Raw genomic sequence first — 22,898 nt, forward strand, 5'->3', positions numbered from 1 at the left:
ACTGATTAATTGATTATCATAGTAGTTGGTGATTAATTTAATAGTTGGCAACTAATCGATTAACGGTTGCAGCTGTAAGAAAAGCTCGCCGACCAACAGACACGCGGAGCTTCTTATACGTGTTCAAGGGAAGATACAAAGTCTGAAATCTGACTTCCTACTCGGTAAAAAGCTCTAATTAGCTTTCTCTCAGAGAGAGTTGAGATAAAAGATCGACACCGTTCACGTCTGTACGCTACATATGAATCAGCTGGTTAGCTTAGCTTAGCATTAGCATTAGCCTCAGTCTAAAAGGTAACAAAATCAACCAACCAGCACCTTTAAAGCTCACCAATCAACACGTTATATCTGTTTGTTTAATCCGAACAAAAACTTCTGTGTAAAAACAACTTGTTTCCCGGCTTTACGCTAAGCTAAGCTAACTAGCTGCTAGCTGTAGCTTCATATTTAGCATGCGGACATGAGCGTGGCGTCCATCTTCTCATGTAGCGCTCTGCAAGAAAGTGTAAGAGTGTGTTTCCCAGATATGTCGAACTATTCGTCCCGACAAATCTGACTTCAGAGTGCAAAACTCAAAAAGAGGGTTTTTTTAGCGTTTTAGCGTCGCATCAACATGGTGGTCAACTTTGTGCTGTTTGTATATAATCCTCAAAAACACACGTTGAGTTTGACGTTCTCGGTGTGGTGAACGGTTCGGAAACGTGACGTTGACGTGTAAACTCGCACTGACAGTTGCTAACATGCTAAGCTAACGAGCTATCGGTGAAAGAGAATCTGGATAGTGTTCATGTTTTTTCCTCTGAAACAAGCTAGAGCATTTAGACGCACTGAACGACACAGCGTCTGATTTTCAGACTCTTTTTTTTTTTTTTTTTTTTTAAGTGTTCCGACGTCCACCAATCAGATCGCCTCTCCCAGCAGTGACAAATAGTGATTGGACGAGAAAAAAAAAAAACAACAAAAAGGAAACAGACAAATAAAAAGAAACCACAAAACCTTGAGAGTGAAAAGAAAAGAAGAAAAGCAAACACCTGTGTCCTCTCCTCTCATTGGTCGAGAGCTAGTATCCTCTCTCCCGCCCCCGATGGGAGGAGCTAAACTGAATTCCCGCCCCCGTCTCCCCTGCCTGCCTCCTCCTGTGCGCCCCACCTCTCCCCCGACCTCCTCCTCCTCCTCCTCCTCCTCCTCCTCTGTAGCCCTTCCTCAAGCCTCTGTGGTTGGACATCGGAGGTTTGAACCCCTCTGATACCTCCCAGGTGTCGTCCGTGTTGCAGCCGACCGACAGAGGCTCTGACATGGCAACGGTTGCCGGGAAACCTGCCTCAAGGGAAGCGTACGGTTTGCTGTGATTGTGGGGTTTGTGCTGGTGACGGTACATGCGGGGCGGGTTGTTGTCACCGTGGCCGACGGACCTCTTGGACATGAGGTCATAACGTCCTGGAGAGCCGGGGGTGCTGCTGGGAGTCTGAATGGTCGCCATGGAGACATCCTTGACTTCAGGCTCAGAAACCCAGGCGACCTGAGACGGACGACAACAAGTTTTTACTTGCTTTAATACCTCACTGTTACTACTACGACACTTTAGTACTACATATTAATTACTACTACTTGGTAAAAGTATCAATACAACAATGTAAAAATACTCCATTACAAGTAAAAGTACATAAGTATTATGAGCTTGATGTAGTTCAAGTATTGCAGTAAAAGTACATAAGTATTATGAGCTTGATGTAGTTAAAGTATTGCAGTAAAAGTACATAAGTATTATGAGCTTGATGTAGTTAAAGTATTGCAGTAAAAGTACATAAGTATTATGAGCTTGATGTAGTTAAAGTATTGCAGTAAAAGTACATAAGTATTATGAGCTTGATGTAGTTAAAGTATTGCAGTAAAAGTACATAAGCATTATGAGCTTGATGTAGTTAAAGTATTGCAGTAAAAGTAGTGGTTTGGTCCCTCTGACTGATATATTATTATATATGACATCATTAGATTATTAATAGTGAAGCATCAGTGTTAGAGCAGCATGTTACTGTTGTAGCTGCTGGAGGTGGAGCTAGTTTACACTACTTTATATACAGTTAGCTAGTTTAGTCCAGTGGTTCCCAACCTAGGGGTCGGGCCCCTCCAAAGGGTCAGCAGATAAATCTGAGGGGTGGTGAGATGATTAATGGGAGAGGAAAGAAGAAAAAACAAAGTTCTGAAATACAGCTTTGAGACTTTTTCTCTAATCTTTGATTTTTGGTGAAATATTGGATCATTTGAACATTTATTGAAATGAAAGCATGTGAGAAGTTTAGAGGGAAAAATCACTATTTGGTGGAGCTGTTAACAACTCATAGACATGTGAAATGTGACCCCGACTACACACTGCTTTTTGTAAGACGTCAAAAGCCAAAAAGGTTGGAAACCACTGGTTTCATCTTTAACAATGTGTTGTATTTTAAAAGCTTGTTATATTATCCATTGTGTCAAATCTTCATCTGAAAAGTAACTAAAGCTGTCAAATAAATGTAGTGGAGTAGAAAGTACAATATTTCCCTCTGAAATGTAGAAAGTAGCATCATATGGAAATACTCAAGTAAAGTACAAGTACCTCACAAATTTACTTAAGTATAGTACTTAGTTACTTTCCACCACTGCTACTATATTTTTATTATGTTTTATTATTATTACTAACAACAGTACTATTGTGTGTGTGTGTGTGTGTGTGTGTGTGTGTGTGTGGTTCGTACTATGGGCGTGTTGTTGAGTGGCGGGTCGACCAGCAGCACTGGGGTCAGACTCTCTCCCTGCTCCTTCTTCAGGCCTGATGGGAAAGAGAAACTTCCCGTTAAAAGCTGCTCTTTGAATCCCGCATTTAAGGACTTCGTTACCCAGAAGTCCTCTTGTTTTATTTTTGGACTTATTCAAGTTGTAAAATAAAAACTGTCTACGCACCAAAACCCGATACGCCAGGAGCCACCATCGTTCTGCTGTTGTTAGCATTAGCCACGTTAGCAGCAGCAGGACCCTCAAGAGGACCGGGGATTCGGCCAGGCCCGTGTCCAGGAACGGGTCCGGGCATGGGGCCCCCGTTGCCGGTGTGAAGCTGCTCCATTGGACTGTGGCTCACCTGGAGCTCCTCGGGGGTGGCTGACGATGGATATCCCAGCGAGGAGGGGGTGTACTGGGGCATGCTCTGGGGGTACAGCTGGTGTCCTGAACCTTGACCCGGGTGGTAGCCCTGAGTCGAGGGTGGCGGGGTCGGGTACGGTGGACTCGGGGCCGGGTACCGAACGGGGTAGCTCGTGTTTCTGGGGTTTCTGGTTGGGGGCATCTGGTGTTGTTGCCAGGGCATCCTGTGGGGTGGGGGCTGGGTGACAGGGTACCCCGCCGGGTTCTGGGCTGGCTCACTGGGATGGGGGGGCTCAGTGGGCGGGGCCTGCGGGGCAACATGGTGGTCATACTGAGGCGCCACCGGGGCTGAAGTGGAAGGGTACTGGGGGTGCGGGTACACCTCCTGGTGTCTGGCGGGGGGGTTGGGAGGAGGGTAGTGGGGGGTCGGCGAGGGGGAGCGAGAGGGGAGTTTGGGGTTCAGGGTGTAGGCTTGCTGGAGGGGGAGGAGGTACATGTAGGGCGGGTACAGCGGGACGGAGTACGCCTGGAATGGAGACGGAGGTCAGAGGTCAGCAACAACGTCAGAACATTTCACAGGATTTTATTTATTTATTTATTTATTTACATCATTACAGATAAATCTGCTGAAACCGCATCGGCCCAACGGTGACCCGGGTCAGAGTAAACCAGGTTCAGGTCAAAATACCCTTAAAAAACGTAAAACTGCCCTCAGACTCTGGATGACGGAAGCTTTTAACTGTCTTTGTTAAATAAACATTAAACAAAACATTTTTTTCAGGCTCCTCGTTTCCAACAATGAAAATAACTTTAATTTTAGTGATTTATTCATTAGATTTAAATGTTTTCCTTTAATTATGAATATGTAACGTTGAAATATTACACAAACATGCAAAATATAGAATTAGGCACGTGTTGGATCAGTGAATGAATGATGTATAAATGTATATTATATATATGTATTCATAACATTTCAGTGAGTTAAATGACCTTCATAATAAACTCAATAACAATAAACTGGTCAACGGCTCTGAGAGCTTTAGACTCAATCGTTACATACAGTGATGTTCACTATTAGCGTAACCAGCTTCGTACGGCTGCGGCTGCAGACGAGACGAGCAGGAAGCGTCGTATTTAACGTTCTGCTCGTATCGTCTCTCTCGCCGCTGGTTGTTGTTGTTGTTGCTCTGATGGCAGCGAGACGTCTGATATTAAATAAATCAGAGAATGAATCTGATTCATCGACATTTATTTTCTTACCTTGACGCCCAAGTTGAAGAAAAACCTCAAGACGTTGACATCTGCAGAGGAAAACAAACAAACACGACGAGTTTATTCCTTTATAATGAACGTAGTTATTGATACTATATGATTTATATAAATACTGTGTAATAATATAATGTCAACATAAAACTTACAGTTACACACATTTCTAACTTTGTGTCCCTTCTTTTAATATTAACTGACATAAATAACGAGTCAGATCTGATATTTTTCTCATAACGTTGTATAGTTCCAGTATTTAACGAGGATTACGTCTCGTTCTTGACGAGCGGCGATCAAACTTTAAATAACTGATACAGATTCACAAACAGTTCCCTGATCAACAGGAATCCTGGTCTTGTGGATTAACTCAGGACGTCCAAACCTTTAACTTAACAGTGACATTTAGTTTTTATATTATTCATTAAACTGCTTTTAATGTGCGATTTAATGACTTTTAGTGTGTTTTTCATAGTTTAGGATCTTTTAACTTGTTTTAAGTGTCTGAGTATCTTAAAAAGTGCTCTATAAATAAAATACATGATTATTATTATTATTATTATTATTATTATTATTATTATTATTATTATTATTATTATTTCTTCCTTCGTGTTTTCTCTGTTTGGTTCGATGCTGCGATCATTAAACTTTATTTGTAAAGTGTTTGTTGTGTTTTATTTTAAATCCTTTTATTTGTCTGTAAAACACTTTATAACATCTAAACATTAATGTGACTCAACTCATTTTTAAAGGCGACACAATTAATCAATTAGTCAAAAATCAGAAAATCAATTTGCAACAATTTTGATTATCGAGCAAAAATGTCTCAAATTTTCAGGTTCCAGTTTCTCATTTTTTGAACATCTTCATTCAGAAACATCTTTTTATAGAACAAACCATTAATCGATCATTTTTAAAGGCTCACCTTGCGGCAGGTCGTCCCCGGTCTTGCTCATGGAGTAGGGCGGGTTCTGGACCACGTCCCCCTTCTCTCCCTGGGGGAATCCGGGGTACAGGACGTCCTGGTAGAGCTGAGACAGCTGCTGCAGTGGAACGGTTCCTGGGATGGACTGGTGGTGCTGGTGGTGGGGAGGATGGGGATGTGCCGACTGTAACTGGGGGTGGTGGGAGGGAGGATGAGGCGGCTGGGACTCGGGCTGAGCCGGAGGGGCTGGGGCCTCCGTTTGGTTCTGGGTGTTTGGGGTCTGGGTTTGGAGAGGGGGGTGGGTCGGGGAGGCGGAGAGAGAGAGGGAGGGATGAGGCACTTGGGAGGGGTGAGGAGGCTGAGCCGCCTGGGGCTGCATAGAGGCGGAGACGGGGACCGGGGGCGCTCCTGGAGCAGGGTGAGACTGGGACTGTGGGACGTACTGGGCCTGAGACTGGGGCTGGAGGTCTGCCTGCCTCTGGATCTGGTTTTGCGGCACAGATGCCACTTCAGTGTGGGACTGATGCTGAAGGTGAGGAAGAGAGGACTCGGTCTGCATCTGGGGCATCGAGATGTGGTTTTGGGGTAGAGATGCTTGACTTTGGGTCTGGATCTGTGCCAGAGAGGACTGGGTTTGGGTCTGGGACACACAGATCTGGCTCTGGCTTTGGGGACCCTGGGGATGAATCTGGGCCAGAGGAGGCTGGAAGGTCTGAGGAGCCCCGATGTTTGACAACGAATCTGAAAAACAAGCAAAGACGTAGAAATCAGATGATGTCACGTAACGAGCTGAGAGACCCGTCAACCAATCAGATCAATCAGATCAATCAGATCAATCAGATCAATCAGATCAATCAGATCAATCAGATCAATCAGATCAATCATTATCAATGAGCAGAGGTGATCAGACAGGAAGGACACCGTGTTTACATTTAGGACACAAAGCAAAACCTTCTCAAAAGTCTCATTTTAAAAGCTGTGAGTTTAAACTGAAGCAGGTTTTATTTGATCCCTCAGACCCGAGACCTGATCCCTCAGACCTGATACTAGAGGTCTGATGTGTTATTTCATGACATCTCAGATTGATCAGTCAAATCGACAGAAAGTTAATCAGCAACTAAATTGATAATCGAAGAACCGTTTTAGTCATTTTTTTTTGAAGCGAACGTTCTGAAACCTGCTGGATTTAACTTCTAAAATACGATTTAAAGCTTTTATTTGTCAAACATGATAATAAACTGAATATGTTTGGATGATTGATCAGAAAAAACTCATCTGATCAGAACAACGATACGAGATGAAACTAGAGCTTGATTGATCAACAACAGATGACTGCTTTAGTCATTTTTATCATCTAAATATTATAAATTGTAATAATGTAAAATATTCTGCGGTTGCACAAGTTTTTCTGTCAAACATGATAATAAACTGAATATTTTTGGGTTTCCGACTGTTAATCTTATAAAACGAGACATGTGAAGACTCGTTTTCTTTACTTTCTGATGATTTTATAAACAAAACAAGGATTTCTTCTTACTCGGGGTTTGTGCTGCAGCCGTCGGAGCCTCGTGGACTTGAGGAGCATGATGGATAAACGATGAAGAGGAGGAGCTCTGGGCTGAGGAGGGGAAGGCGGGCGGGCTGGGGGAGTGAGGGAGAGAGGAGACGGGCGGGGAGGAACGGGGAAGGAAACCCTGCGCGGCGACGGGAGAGGGAGCGATGGGAGCGATGAAAGTGGGCGGTGGGATTGAGGAGGAAGGAGGAGGAGGAGGAGGAGGAGGGGAGGAGGAGGAGGAAGATGACTGAGGAGGAGGAGGAGGAGAGGAAGAAGAGGAGAGGGCGGGTGGGACTGGAGGTGATGAAGCGGCGGGGAGGGCGGGGGTGAGGAGGGAGAAGAGGGTGGCGGATGACGGGACGGAGGAGGGAGGTTTAGTAGCAGCAGCGGAGGGAGGAGAACCAGGAGGAGCGCCGACAGCCAGCGCGTAAGAGAGTGTGTTTGTTTTATCGGTCGGGGCAGCACAGGCGAGTGGCAGGCTGGGGGTGGAGCTGGACACCGGAGCAGCAGCAGCGGCGGTGGCGGCGATGTACATGTTGGGTGTCGGAGCCTTGAGCGAGCCCAGCCAAGCAGGATCAGGGTCTGAGCTCACTGATGGAGCAGCAGGAGGAGGAGGAGGAGCAGGAGGTCTGGCAGCAGGGAGGGTGGGGTTAGTGGGTGTGGTTGTGATCGTAGTAGGTGCAGCAGCAGCAGCAGTCGTGGTCGCAGGTGGCGGAGTGGAGGATTTGGGTCTCTCAGAGGGAGACGACGCTCTGACGTCTTCAACTGGACTCATCTAGAAAAACAAAGAAGAAGAAACATTTAAAATATTTAAAATAAACTGAATTGATCTCAGGAGGCAAAAATCAGCATTAAAACAACAAAAGAAGGAACCAACGAAGAAGATAAAAACATTATATTAACAGTTTCTCTCCTCATGAGGCTTCACAGTTAAAACAAACATTTTTAACATAAAAGTTTTATAAAGTTTTAAATGAGATTCTTATCGGAGCTTCAAACATTTATAAAGTCGATGTGTTTAATAAAATAAGAACATAAAGCAGCTGTGGATGAAACATCTGTAGAGTAAGAAGAGTGCAGAGATTTTATCTCACAGTCGCTGCAGCAGGAAACGACGTGTAAACCGTCAAAATAAGAGAAGAACTGAAGAGACGAACTGATTTTAGGAAAAATCTGCCGTTTACAAGATTTATGCTGTTAAATTAATTTGAGATTTTTGGAATTTGATTTAATTTATTATTTATTTATATAAATATCAGCATATTATAAAGATTAAACAGGTTAAAACACTCACAGGAGGCTGAACAGGACTCAGTTATTTATATAAATGAAACATTTTTGTTTATTAGGATCATTTTTTTGAAAGCGTTACATAAAGTTGTTAATGTTTAATTTGTGGAGACAGAAGTGAAGCACAAACTGAACTTTGTCCTGAGATTCAGATAAACATTTATTTATTTATTTATTTCTAACTAGAGATAAATAAATAAATACAAAGTGTCTCCACCAACCAACATTACAGTGTTATAAACTGTATATTAACTGTTTAAATACTCGTTTTAATTATATAAACGCTGAATCAGGAGACTTGAAGTTAAGTTTTACTGATAAATAAAGTTACCGTCTTGTTTCTCAGAGATCGTTTCTTCTCGGCTCCTTTCTTCCTTCCTGCTGCTTCACTCTGAATCTGAGAACAACAAACAAACAAACATATTTATTATATTTATCAGCTGTGACGTCCTCAGATAAGAAGTAATATCATAACATAAAGTATCTACGAGTTCATCTGCAACCACTGAGGTCACGTTATTGATTGACGGGTGTCCCGTGTGTGTGTCATGTGACTCACGCCGAGGGCGGGGAAGCTGTGTTCGTCTCTGAGCTGGATCTCCACCAGCGCCACGTTCCTCTCCTCTTCCTCTTTGGCTAAACGCTGCTCCTCCGTCAGACCGAAGAGCGACGAGTCGGCCGAGCTGACGGACTTCCTGTACGATACAAATAACATCACGGTGTTTACTGGTGTGTTTGTCTCCAGACAGCAGGAACGTTTCAGGTTTAAGATGTTCACATGATGTTCACTTTCTGTTATCAGCTGATCAAACAAAAACCTCACTGAATGAAGTTTATTAATACCGGATCATAACCCGGGACACAGACAGGTACGAGATAAAAAAGGTTGATTTACAAGCTCATTTCTAGTTACTTTAAAGTATATTTACATAAAACAACAAAAACATCAACAAGACAAAAACAAGAAAACAACAAGATAAAAAAGTAAGTTGATAATCAGCTTATAGCTTCTTTATTTACACTCTTGCGTGTAATCAGATCTCACATCTAGTCTAAACACATGATCACATATGACAAGTAACATAAATACAAACATGGATTCAAACATTTATCTTTGTTTACTATAATAAAACCAGAACTGACTGAAAACTGAAAACATATTTAAAGCATTAATATGTAACATCTGACCAGATGTTCATGTTTCCTGCTGCAGCGTTCAGGACTCCTGAGGACTTGTTGCTTTTATTCACAGTCTGAACGTTACACACATTGATTTCACTGCTACGTTCACAGACTTGATAAACTCAGACTCTGTCTGTCTATTTTTTAATAATGATTTTTTTGAGGGAGCTGAATGTAACGTTCTTCTGAGACCTGCAGATACTCTGTACTCACTACATCTTCTGGTTTGTTTAAACCTGCAATAAGTGATTTTTTTGTCCACTAGTTTTCCACAGTAGTGAACACGACACTGACACATCATCAGCTTTTTAATTGATGATATGATGAACGGAGTCGTGTTTCTGTCTAATATTCACTCTCTTTTAGCTCTGTTTTTACTCTCCACCAACTTCCTGAGGGAAATATCTGACTCTTTAGCTGCTAAATGCTCCACTATGTTCACCAGCTAGTCTACAGCTAACTGTGTCTGTTTGGTGTTGAGCAGGTAGTGAATAGCGGCTTTTTACAGCTTTTTCTCTTAAAACAGCTGCCTGCTGCGGCAGAAAACGACACTATGAGACGCTGAGAGTGAACCAGACCAGTAAAGTTGCAGCCAGACAGATAAACAACGAGCTGAAACTCTCTATAAATCTCCGTAAAGCTGCAGAGTCTCTGATAATTCATCACAACCATTCAATATAAAAACATTAATTATAGCAGCTTTGTGTGCTGTTGTTGTACCTGTTGCCTCTCGCTGCTCCCTGCTCCTCTACGGTGGCCTGCGGGGGCCAGGAGTGCTGCTTCAGCATGCGTCCACTGGAGCCCGGAGCCGTCGCCTGGGCAACAGAGGAGGATGCTGGGGCGGGCTTCCCCCTGCCTCTGCCTCGACCCCTCTCCTCCCAATCTGAGACACACGATTTCAACAAAAATTAAGAAATGAGAACACAGTTTGTAGTTTATACCTGTGTGTGTGTGTGTGTGTGTGTGTGTGTGTGTGTGTCCTCTACCTCCGTGTCCGTTGCTGAGCCTCTTGTCTCGGTTGCCCACAGTACTCCAGCTGCCCTCCTCACTGGGAGGACGCAGGTTCCACAGAGGCACCTGTCTACACACACACACACACACATAACTGTCAGCATCTGATACACACATGTATAGAGTAGCGTGTGTGTGTGTGTGTGTGTGTGTGTGTGTGTGTGTGTGTGTGTGTGTGTGTTGTTGTTAGTGTGACCTACTTCTTGCCCAGTTCTTCTATTAAAACTGTCACCAGACCGTTGTTGGGAGGAACCTCCTTGACGGTCGCGTTGTAGATCCGTCCGCTGCCCTCAAGACGAACCTACAGGTCACACACACACACACACACATCTCAGTATTACACCACATTTAACACCAAGTATCCAGCTAATAAACATATCGGCTCATCGTTCAGGACTCAGGTGGTTTAGTCGTCTGTTCTCAGATGTTTAATCTTCTATTTAAATGATCAGATTGTTCAGAAATTAACAGAAACATTGACAATATAAATATGACTGCAAAGAAACAAACTGCCATTTTTGTGTTAATACAATGTTGCGTTCACATCTCTTTTCACTGAAACACATTAACAAAAGGAAAACGGCTGAATCTCTTCTTCTTTGTTCTATTTTCAGTCTGGAAAAAACAAAACTTTAAACATAAACAAGAGGTTTCCCTCGCTGTAATCATTCCTCCTGTTCATACTGGATATTAAAAGATCCTTCAAATGTGCTTTTAATGTAAGTGATGGAGGATAAAATCCACAGTGTGTCCACACAGTCATTTAAAAGTTGATGTGAAGCTTCTATGAGGCTTCAGCAGTCTGAGTTAGTCATATCAAGTGGATATCTGACACATTTACAGTCTTTTTAGCATCAAATTCCCTCTTTGTGTTTCCCTGTTGAGCTGCAGGTGGAAGTATAGTAACAAAAAGAGGGACTTTGGCACTAAAAAGACTGTAACATTGAAAGATATCTACTTGATTTGACTCATTTGGACGCTGAAGCTTCATATTAACTTCAGATAAACTTTCATCACCATTATAAGGTCATTATGAAGGGATCTTCTAATGGTCAGTATGAACAGGAGGAATGATTACAGCAAGAGAAACATGTTTCACTGTTCATTTAGGCTCCTGACTGTTATAAGACTTGAATGAATGTTTCCTTTAATTGCAGGAGTCGTTACCAAGCAGCTGCACATAAATCCAGATCAATGACAACAGCTTGTGATCAGCTATATTAACGTTTAAATGATCAATAAACAGCTGGAAGCGACAGAACTTCAGTTCTTGGGTGAGAAACACGTGGACGGACGTGTTTCTACATTGAACTTGCTTCACGTGGACGTATCTCACACACACACACACACACACACACACCTGGCAGCGATCTCCTGCAGTGTACTGCATCCCTGCAGCGATGCAATAATCCAGCTTCTGTTGCGCTAAAAAGGAAAAAACAAACAAACAGACAAACTTTATGTAAAACACTTGATGTGATCGTTTCTCTCTGGTTGGAATAAATATATTCTCTCTGTGTGTGTTTGCTCCACGTGGAGGTAACGTTAGATGACGTGATGCTAGAGAGAGAGTGCGTGTGTGTGTGTGTTTACAGTTTAGGCTGTTTGTCAGTGAATAAATGCTAAATGCTAAATGCTGTAGCCTGTAGGAACATCGACACAACGTCTTGATGTGTTCGTCACTTTTTGCACACATCACACAGCTGTTATAATTAAAACACCAGAACGTATCAGATCACATGACATGTTAACAGTTAACCTGAAATCTTCAGTTGGAAAGATTTCAAAAAGTGTGAATGTAAATGTGTGTGTGTGTGTGCGTGTGCGTGTGTGTGCGTGTGTGTGTGTGTGTCTCACCTCTCTTGGTCTTGTGCCAGACGTCGTATTCTACGTTTCTTAACAGCGTCGGGTTCAGAGAGCGTCTCGCCCTCTCAGGCAGCTGCTGCCGGCTACGCCCGCGGCCCTGATACACACACACACACACAATTACACAATTACTCAGCAATATTATACACCACAGGTAAGCAAGTGTGTGTGTGTGTGTGTGTGTGTGTGTGTGTGTGTTACCCTGTAACTCTGGCTGTGTCTCGGAGCAGACGTACTTGTTCCATTTTCCACCCTGAGTCATAAAACAAACATCACGAGGGCGTAAAAAACGGTTTATAGTTAAACTTTAATTATCTGTTGATATGAAGGAAAAAAATTCACCAAATAAATAAGAAGAGAACGAACAGAAGAAGATGAGTGAAGAATACAAGAGAAACAGTAGATCAAATATGAAATATGGCTGCAACCAACGATTATTATTCATTATTGTCTTATTTATTGATTAGTTGTTTGATCTTGTTTTGTCGCGGCCAACAGATCAAACTCACTCTGCATCTTCTTATGTTGGTGAGAAAACAATCAAAATGTTTTATTATGACTTCCTACCAGGGCGCATCGCCGGCGTCCAGGTCCGACTCGTCGCTGCTGGCGCAGGCGGCCATGTTGTCGTCACTCAGGAGGTCGGATTGTCGGCTGACCCGCTGACACACACCCAGAAGACTCCGGTCCACCTTAAAGACGCCGTCGTACAGCAGCTCGTACAGGATGGCTGCAAGAGACACAGAGAGACAGAGTCAGGACCAGGGGACTAATGTCCCCCTAAGACCTGAACCCTGAACCCTCACAGACTCAACGGACGACACCTGATCAGTGCGAGAGGCTCCAAATGGTAAATAATCTTAATCTATTGTTCACCAGCTGGTTAACGATCACTAACGCCGCGCTCAGACTACAGGAGGTTTTATCCCCAACTCAACCCAATCAGAGGATCTTGGTCGGTACCGATGTTTGGACCAGATCATCAGGTAACGTGGCGGGTTTACAGATCCAGTCTTAAACCTCCAGGGACCAGTTTCACAAAGGTATTTTAGACTGGTCTGTAGTGTCAGGCCAGTCTTAATATTGCTCATAGATTAGTCTAATGCAAATTAGACACCTTACCCCCCGGCTAACTCAGACCTAAGACCCATGTTACCATGGTAACAATCAGTGACACCAACTGACCAGTAGCATCCAACATTTCTTTCTTTGTGTTTTGTACCATGTTTTTATGTCTTTTCTGTTCACTGTAATTCTTTTTCATGTCAGATTTTGTTTTATTGTTACTCTTCACTAAATGTTTCAAGTAAAACTTGTAACTGTTGAATTCCTCCAAAGGACACATATTTTCTGCTGAGGTAAACAGAGCTGAGTGATTGGATGCGGTCACTTGGTCGGCCATTTTTTTTGTTTTGAAAAACGTCTTAATTTACCCAGAATTCATTGTACCGTAGTCCTACCTAAGATAGTAAGATAAACTGCTTTGTGCAACGGATGAATTTAAACGTCTATGTGAAGTCTGACTATCTGTTATAAGTCTGTCTTTGTGAAACCGGCCCCAGAACTGCTCGCAGACTCATCGGGCCGATAACTTCAACCATGTTTGATATTAAGTAAGTAAAAAGGGAGTAAAAATCTGGATGATTACGTCTCTGCTTTCCGAGAGGAACCACAACAGCCGACGAGAACGACAAGTCGACAAGCAGCAGACGGTGTTGCCAAGCAACAGTAAACAATCTAGCCCTTGAGGCTACCGTTAGCTAGCGTGCTACTGTTACAACCTGTGTTGACGGCATCTCCACAAACATCTCGTCACCCAGACCGGTTTAACTTCTGCTTTTGTTTTTTCTTGATGCAAATCTTTACTAAAGCAGGTTGTTGCAACATGTCAGTCGGTATTTTGTTTACATTTGAGATCACGTGAGACTTCCTCTGCCACGATAATATCCTGTAGTGTGTGATGTTAAAATTAGAGAGAAGAACATCCGTGAAGTTTCTCCTTATCAAACCGTTCATGAGGAAGTGTTTGAGCCGACCTGGACTCCTCGTGTTGTAGTTTATAATTCTAGTAGAAGCTCGACGTATCGTTGGAGTGTCAATCCGCCATCGGTCTTCTGTTTATTTCAAGTTTTCATCTCCTCGTATTCATCTGAGCTGAGTCACTTTGATAATCAGTCCCACACGCAGCTGCTGTGATATTGTTGTAGACGTCACTTCTTGTCTATTTAATTAAAAAGGTCTGTATCTGAATCACAATATTCCATTTCTGTTTTTTCTTAAATATAGATAAAATTTGGTAATTTGGAGACAAGACTCAGTTGCCACCTAACTCTGTAACTGTTACACTAAAAGACATTAGTTAAACAGGGCTGGTGGTGGGAAACCACATTTATGTGGACTCATACTGATACCGATTACTAATAAAACTCTTCTTCAGACGGCGACAGACGTCAGAGCAGAGACCAGACTGTTTATCATCTGCTAATAGCAAGAAAAATACAGTTAACGGTTTGGAGCTGCTGTCAAATTAAAGGTTCATTTATCTGCTTTTAGTCGAGCGGCACCGTCATATAATATTATGTCAATGCAGCAAAATCAGTTCAAGACGAACTGCAACTAAAAATGGACAATTAGTTACAATTTGAAATTTGTACTATGTCTGTTTTATTCCCTTTTAGCTTCTTTTTATTTAGAAAAATTTGACACTTTTTAATTGTTTTTTATGTCTTTTTACTTATATTCTGTTTTGATGCCTTTCATGCTCTATGTAAAGCACTTTGAACAGCCTTGTTGTTGAACTCGCCTTGCATAGATAACATAACACTGCCATATATCCGTCCAGCCGGAGGGACCAGTATTTAAATATTCACATGTGATATGTGGTTTCCTCAGTTTGAGAAACAGCAGATGAGAAGAGTTGAACTGATAAAACACTCACACTGACAGAGAGCCGTGTTCTTAATGTGGCTGACGGGATAAACGCTGTCGTAGTGATTCCCGTTCAGAAAACACAACCGGACCTGAGAGAGACAAATAAAAAAAAGTTGTTAGTTTAGAGACTCATACAGTTTTTATTCAGTTACTAAAACGGTCATATCAGGAATTAACAAAGTGAGGAGAGAATATTACAAAACACACTCGCAGCTATGAGGTAATTTAATGGCTCCAATATTTAGATTTTATACATTTTCACTAAATAAATCAGCCTAAAAAGCTTGGAACTAACTGGAAATTAACTCTGCGGCCACTAGTGAAGGTCTTTTATTATTCTTGCTCAACTGTCTTACACATAAAGATCTAAAAATATGATGTTTCAATCTTGTTTTAGCTCCACAGGAGTTCTAAAACAAAGTTAAACTGGAAGCTCAGCGACGCCGCAAGCATCTTAAAATGACTCGATGTTTAAATTCTGTCTCATTAAAACGGCGTGTTTTCAGTCTCACCTTGTCCTTGAAGTTGTTGTCTGTGATGTTGACGGCGGGCTTGCCGGGTTCCTGGAAGATCAGAAAATCCCTCCTGCAGAAAGACAAACAGAGAGAGAGAGAGAGAGAGAGAGAGAGAGAGAGAGAGAGAGAGATAGAGACAGAGAGAGAGAGAGAGAGAGAGAGAGAGAGAGAGAGAGAGAGAGAGAGAGAGAGAGAGAGAGAGAGAGAGAGAGAGAGAGACAGACAGAGAGGGGAAGAGGAGGTGAGATGATGACACAGACTCGATGACTCATCAGCGTCAGACCCTGAACTCAGTTGATAAAGTGCAGAAATGTTGCGGAGAGAGATTCTTAGAGAGATTACAGCTGGACGTCACGGCCGAGAAACAAAATCTAGATTCATGATTTTAATCATTCTGTTTGCCTCCAAAGATTGAAACAGATTATCTGGACAGTTGATTAAAAGTAATAAACCATCAGTCATTTTCAGTCTTTCCTTCTCGTAGATGCGACCGTTAAATTCATTAGTCGGTTTTTTTTAAAGTCAATTACACGTCAGTCAGAGACGATGAACCACCTGGAGTCACGACAGTCCTGTAAACTGCAGCGTCTACGTTACTTTATGACTGAAAATAACCTTTCTGTGCATGTTGTAATAACTATTTTCATGATTTAGACGAGGAGGTTTTCAAACTACAGGGTTGAGGTGTGGAGGGGGGGGTGTGGGTGTGTTTATTTGCGCTCTAGAACGAAACAATCAGAAAATAACCTTTTATTGATCCGATTCGCCGGCTTTCTTGCTACCAGCGCTCCCTCTCTTCATTCACTCTCCAGCTCGCTCGACCACAGCTGCTCTCTCTCTCTCCTTCTCGTCTTTTTTAAAAACGCGTTGAGAAGCCGTCAGCAGAGTCTAACTTTACTTTTAATGTTAGCAAACGAAGAGAAATGTCTGAGAAATGTCCTCCCGTCCTCCTGGTGACCTCTTTGTCATCCCTCCTGGTAAAGTTTACAGCTCTGATCAGTCTGATCTCTGGCTGTGATTAGTCAGCCTTCGGTCACTTGCTTATTTTCCCTCAATTCCTGGATGTCTATGGGATCATGATTGTGTTAATTGCTCCCATAGACACTCAACATTTGAGTAAGGTGAGCCTTATATTGCTGTTTGACATACTTTAAAAGTCTGTCTGAAGGACTTTATTAGTTTCTGATTCTAGAAAAGTGAGAAAAACAGTAAAATTTCCCAAAACTACTTTATCTCTGAACCGTCTCTTTAACCAAACCACACACATTCAGGCTGTATGGAGCAACTTTCACTCCTTCAGACGTGGTTTGTTCTTCTTTGACTTTGTGTAGATAAAGTTATAAATGAAAAACACATTAACTCACAGAAGAAAATCTCTATTTTTGAAGCTTTACTGGATCTAAATGCACATTTCAGACGATTCTTACTTGTACATGACGGCCAGCGCGTTGATCTCCACCTCGCCCACCCATTGCTGAAAAACAAAGAAAACCATCATGTTGATTACATCAGTCATAAGTTATAATCAATAACAAAGTGTGAGTTGAAAGATTTAACAAAGAAATGATGTAAATTCAGTTATGATTGGTTTGTTGTTGTCAGTGTTTGTTTTACCTGCGGATCCTGAAGCTTCAACAGATAATCCTCAAAGTCTCCTTCAATGAACTACAACACAGAAAACACAAAAAAACAAACAAATTACTCAAACTAACAACAACAACAACAACAACAGTCATGTTTTCAACTTCACACACAAGTAAACTTTATTTCTAACCAGAGTTACAAACTGCTTCACAGCTGCAGAAAATACAAAACCATAAAACACGACAAGTAATAAAACAATTTATAAAAAACAACATAAAACCACTAAAATTATAAAAAGGTTATAAAAATGAAATTATTAGATAAACATGGTGAAATGTGTAGTTTGGTAAAGAGCCAGTGAGGCCAATAGATGAAGGAGTTAAAGGATTAAAGGGCCACAATGAACAATTATTTTCATTATCAATTAATCATTATTAATAATGAATCCATAGAATATTTTTTCAATTAATTAAAACACTTTGTGAAAAGGCAGCTGAGTGTGACGTCTTCAAATGACTCGCTGAGTCAGAAAAACAGCCCAAAACCTGAAGATTCACAGTTTATGATATAAAAACAGAGAAAAGCAGCAAATTCTCACAATTAAAAAACTGGAACCAGAGAATATTTTACATTTTTTAATTATTTTAAAAGTGCTTTGAATAATTAAATAGATTGTCAAACCAATTAATTGGGGACTACAGATGCAAATTAGCTTCAAGCTAACTCTGGCGCAGTGCATCTTTAATGTTTCAAACTGTCCCATTCAATAAGTAAATCAATCAATTAACGTCTGATTAATTTAATCGCTCTAAAGTCTGATGATATTCTGTTGGTCTCCTTCTATATTTACTCCTGTTTGACTTTTATTAATCTACAGTGTTCTACCTGCTGTTTTAAGAAATATTTAGCATTTTTAAAAAAAAGAACAAATAAAAGTTCATCTTCATGATCTGTTTAAAAGATTTAAGTCTTCAACAACAACCAGTTTAAAGTTGTTTTTAGTCTTTTCATGGAATTTGTAACACGAACTTTATCCTTCAAAAAAAAAAAAAAATCAAATTATCAAAAATAAAAATGTGATTTATTTCTGGCTGTGATTTGATTATGAACATCTGGCTGAAAACAGACAACATGACGTCACATCTGTATAATTTCATCAGCTGCTTCAGAGGAGTTTGATAGAAGAAAATAAATGTTCAGCAATGTAAAATATTAACAGACACTCAGAAATGAAACCTGTTAAAGTAAAACAACAACAACCTGCAGCGACACATCACGACGTCACAAACACGCCTTCTGATTAAAAACTAGTTCTCCAGCATTTATCCTCCTGAACACCCACGTTGGACCGAAGCCAATCAGCTCCTGAAACACTGTGCCGGTGCATTGTGGGAAATGTAGGAAAGCATTGCTGCAGAGCGAGACGAGGTGATTATATCACAACAGAAAAGCACAACAACAAGTTTTGCTTTCAGTTCAGGCTGCTGTCGATCAACTTCGGTTATGAAACAAGTCCAGACACAAACAACCTGCTGAACCTCGTTTACTGTTTATTATTCATGACATTTATATTTCTCTCTTTACTAAAAACAGCCAATTACAGATCAGAGAAAGTCACGCATCACTTTCAGTTTCTTGTAACACGCTGCTGTTTCAGAGGAAACCACTGAAATCATGATGAGTCATTTTGTTTTGTATCTAAGTCCGTTAGACCCTCTACGCTGTAAATAAACTAAACAAAAACAAACGAGTGGATAAAGTAAGAAAAAATAAATAAATACTGATTTCTGCTCAAGAAAATCCTCAAATTAACACCTTCAGTGTGTTTTATTCCCTCTTAACATTTAAATGTAGAATCTCGATCTGTGTTTAGTGTCTGAGGTTCATATCAGATGATTGACAGTCAGTGATGATGATGTTTCTGGAGTGAGTGGAGAAATATAACTAACTTTAAATATAACTTTTGATTAGTTGTTTGATCTATAAAATGTCAGAAAATAGTGAAAAATGTTGATCACTGTTGACACAACCAGATATATTCAGTTTACTGTTATAAAAGAAACTGGAATCAGAGAATTTTGACGTTTTTTTCTTTAAAAAATGACTCCAAACATTAATTGATTATAGAAACAGTTGGCAATTAATTTAATAGTTGACAACTGATCGATTAAATAAAATAAAAATAAATAACAGCTCTAAATAAAACAGAACATTGCAGATACGTCTTTGTTTTCTTCCTGCTCCTGTCTTCAGTCTCAGGTCGTCATGGCAACTCTGAGGGTTTAAATTCCTTCTCAGCTGCTTGTGTTTATGTTATTTTGACAGAAAATTATCATATTCCACTTCAAAGTGAACCAAAACAACTATTATTTCATGTAAACGTGTGTGTGAAGGAGTGAAACCCTCCTCATCAATAAAAGTAAATTACTGATGATTGGAAAGGTTCTGATCAGGATATTTATTGTACGTACCGCCTCGTAGCTCTCTCTGTTCTGCTTCAGGAACTCCACACACTTGGCCCGAACTTCAGTATGAAGGCTTTGGCACTGCAGCACCTAGACGGGGTCAAAGGTCGACACGGTGATGAAGTCACAATTACAGGAAACGCTGATGCACAGACATTAAGTATGACGATGATCATTAGTTGCCAACTATTTTGATAATTTATTGTTTTGAGTTATTTTTAAAGAAAAAAACGTCCAAATTCTCTGATTCAGCTTCTTAAATGTGAATATTTTCTGTTTTTTTGGTCCTTTATGACAGTAAACTGAAGGTTTTAGAGTTGTGGACAAAACAAGACACTTAAGGACGTCTCCTTGAACTTGTTCTCATACTGCGACACTTTATCTGCATCATGTCAGGACAACAAGTAAGAAAAGTAACACATTTAAAAGTATTTAAAAGTGCAAAGTTCAGAAAAGTTAACTGTTAGATTTGGATCTGAATCTGTTGAAAATCATGTTAGTTATGTTAACTGTTATTCAACTAGACAGAGATGGGAAGTAACTAAGTACATTTACTCAAGTACTGTACTTAAGTATTTCCATGTGATGCTACTTTATACTTTCTACTCCACTACATTTATTTGACAGCTTTAGTTACTTTTCAGATGAAGATTTGACACAATGGATAATATAACAAGCTTTTAAAATACAACACATTGTTACAGATTAGAGAAAAAGTCCAAAAACTGAAAACAGATTTGTGTATCAGAACTTTGTTTTTTCTTCTTTCCTCTCCCATTAATCATCTCACGACCCCGCAGATTTATCTGCTGACCCTTTGGAGGGGCCCGACCCCTAGGTTGGGAACCACTGGACTAAACTAGCTAACTGTATATAAAGTAGTGTAAACTAGCTCCACCTCCAGCAGCTACAACAGTAACATGCTGCTCTAACACTGATGCTTCACTATTAATAATCTAATGATGTCATATATAATAATATATCAGTCAGAGGGACCAAACCACTACTTTTACTGCAATACTTTAACTACATCAAGCTCATAATACTTATGTACTTTTACTGCAATACTTTAACTACATCAAGCTCATAATACTTATGTACTTTTACTACAATACTTTAACTACATCAAGCTCATAATACTTATGTACTTTTACTGCAATACTTTAACTACATCAAGCTCATAATACTTATGTACTTTTACTGCAATACTTGAACTACATCAAGCTCATAATACTTATGTACTTTTACTACAATACTTTAACTACATCAAGCTCATAATACTTATGTACTTTTACTGCAATACTTTAACTACATCAAGCTCATAATACTTATGTACTTTTACTGCAATACTTTAACTACATCAAGCTCATAATACTTATGTACTTTTACTGCAATACTTTAACTACATCAAGCTCATAATACTTATGTACTTTTACTACAATGCTTTAACTACATCAAGCTCATAATACTTATGTACTTTTACTGCAATACTTTAACTACATCAAGCTCATAATACTTATAACTTAAGTAGGATTTCTCATCATACTTTAAATTGCTTTACTGGTACTTTTACTGAAGTAAAAGTGTGAATACTGCTGCTAACAGTTCACCTGTACTCAACAAGCTAACAGAAACTGAGCTTCATCTTCAGTTGTACTTCATGTTACGGCTGTGACGTTACCTGCTCGGCGACAGCCCGAAACAAGCACGACCCGTCTTTGGCAATCTTCTTCCGATGCAAACCGATCGATTTCAGGTATTCATCCATTAATCTCTCCGCTCCCCTCTCCTCGTTACTCTGCAAGCTTCCGCCGCGATCCATGCTAGCGGGGGGCGGAGGGGGCTAGCCGCTAACGCTAGCTGCTCAAATTTGACGACTAACGGTTAAAACTTTTAAGACGCCACCAGCTACAAGTTGCCCAAATCGTCACCGAAGAGCGTTAAATAACTACATTTACCATCTAACGAGTGGCAGACACAACAGTGACAGCTTCTTGTTTCGTTTTTCAGGAAGCCCTGCTCATCCCGTAGAGGATATTCCTGCTTGTGAGAAAGTGAAAGTAGTTCACTCAACTTTAGCTCGCAGTTAGCAGCAAGGCTAACAACTAGCATCACGCCCCCTGCGTCCCTTACGTCGTCAAGGTGGAGATAACGTAACATTACACTTCCGGATATCTACCAAAATAAAGCCTCGATATGTGACATTGTGATTTTTTTTTTGGAAAGTACTTTTACTCAGCTATTTCACATAAGTACAATTTTGAGGTACTTTTAATATTTCAATTTTTATGCTACTTTATACCTCTACTCCACTACATTAGCTTACAGACTGGGAAATTGTACATTACTTTAATTACATTTTGCTTATATACTTTTACTTAAGTAGGATTTTTCATGCAGGATTTTTTCTTGTAATGGAGTAGTTTTACATCGCTGTACTGGTACTCCACACAGACACACACAGGGGCCCTTCTGTGTTTTCAGTGGGTTCTCCACGTTCCTCCCACAGACCAGCAACATGCAGGTCAGGTTAACTGGTGACTCTAAATTGTCTGTAAGTGTGAATGTGAGTGTAAATGGTTGTCTGTGTCTATACTATCTGTGATTTGACTGGCATCCTGTCCAGGGTGTACCCCACCTCTCGCCCAATGTCAGCTGAGATTGGCTCTAAAATACACACACACACACACACACACACACACACACAGTCTTGGTCAGCAGGCAGCTTGCTCCACAGTAATTGAATGCAAACATTATGATAATTATATGAAGGATGCATTTAAGCAGGAACATATGTTGGGTGTAGCCACAACTACACTGTGTGGGTTTGATTAGTGGTGCAGGACTGTCACATGTATCCTGCGGGAAAATCCCGCGAAATCCCTGATGGAGCTACACGTGGTGCATGAGAGGACAAAACAGTGTGGATACACCGCAAAGCCCCGCAGAGCCCCGCAGAGCCCCGCCCACTGTGGGCTGCATCAAGCTGCACACAATCAGGCAAACCGGAAATTGGAAATAACTAAAAATAAATGTTACAGAGGAACAGATTTATTAGTAGTGGTGGAAGAAGTACTGAGATGTTTTACTTACATACTGTTCAGCAGTAAAAACATCCTGAACATCGCTGTTTTAGCCTGAAAGTTGATGATTTCTCCAAATGTGACCCAGAATATACAAAAATGGAAAACTTT

The 22,898-nt window shown here is 40.8% G+C and overlaps 1 protein-coding gene across 1 annotated transcript; it reads right to left on the bottom strand.

The window, feature by feature from the left end:
• Positions 1 to 601: 601 nt before the first annotated feature.
• Positions 602 to 21,831, bottom strand: otud4 (OTU deubiquitinase 4). The gene is made up of 21 exons (XM_044341907.1): positions 21,386 to 21,831; positions 19,711 to 19,794; positions 17,270 to 17,320; positions 17,083 to 17,129; positions 15,653 to 15,725; positions 15,148 to 15,229; positions 12,777 to 12,939; positions 12,411 to 12,462; positions 12,201 to 12,306; positions 11,704 to 11,768; positions 10,544 to 10,644; positions 10,319 to 10,413; positions 10,053 to 10,215; positions 8,710 to 8,845; positions 8,482 to 8,547; positions 6,843 to 7,635; positions 5,306 to 6,046; positions 4,378 to 4,418; positions 2,941 to 3,643; positions 2,736 to 2,809; positions 602 to 1,519 (listed from the first exon to the last, which is right to left on the bottom strand). The coding sequence occupies exons 1-21, from the start codon at positions 21,524 to 21,526 to the stop codon at positions 1,061 to 1,063; spliced, it is 4,236 nt and encodes a 1,411-aa protein (XP_044197842.1). The 5' UTR covers positions 21,527 to 21,831; the 3' UTR covers positions 602 to 1,060.
• Between the last annotated feature and the right edge of the window lie 1,067 nt (positions 21,832 to 22,898).

This window comes from Thunnus albacares, chromosome 22 (assembly GCF_914725855.1).
Source record: "Thunnus albacares chromosome 22, fThuAlb1.1, whole genome shotgun sequence".
Classification (NCBI taxonomy): domain Eukaryota; kingdom Metazoa; phylum Chordata; class Actinopteri; order Scombriformes; family Scombridae; genus Thunnus; species Thunnus albacares.

What these genes read in the sequence shown, in the direction of transcription:
- otud4 (XM_044341907.1), bottom strand. Translation starts at nt 21,526, where the DNA reads ATGGATCGCGGCGGAAGCTTGCAGAGTAACGAGGAGAGGGGAGCGGAG. An exon ending in ACAACAACTTCAAGGACAAG is followed by an intron (nt 15,230 to 15,652) that starts GTGAGACTGAAA and finishes TGTCTCTCTCAG; the next exon opens with GTCCGGTTGTGTTTTCTGAA. An exon ending in TCTTCAACTTGGGCGTCAAG is followed by an intron (nt 3,644 to 4,377) that starts GTAAGAAAATAA and finishes TCTCCATTCCAG; the next exon opens with GCGTACTCCGTCCCGCTGTA.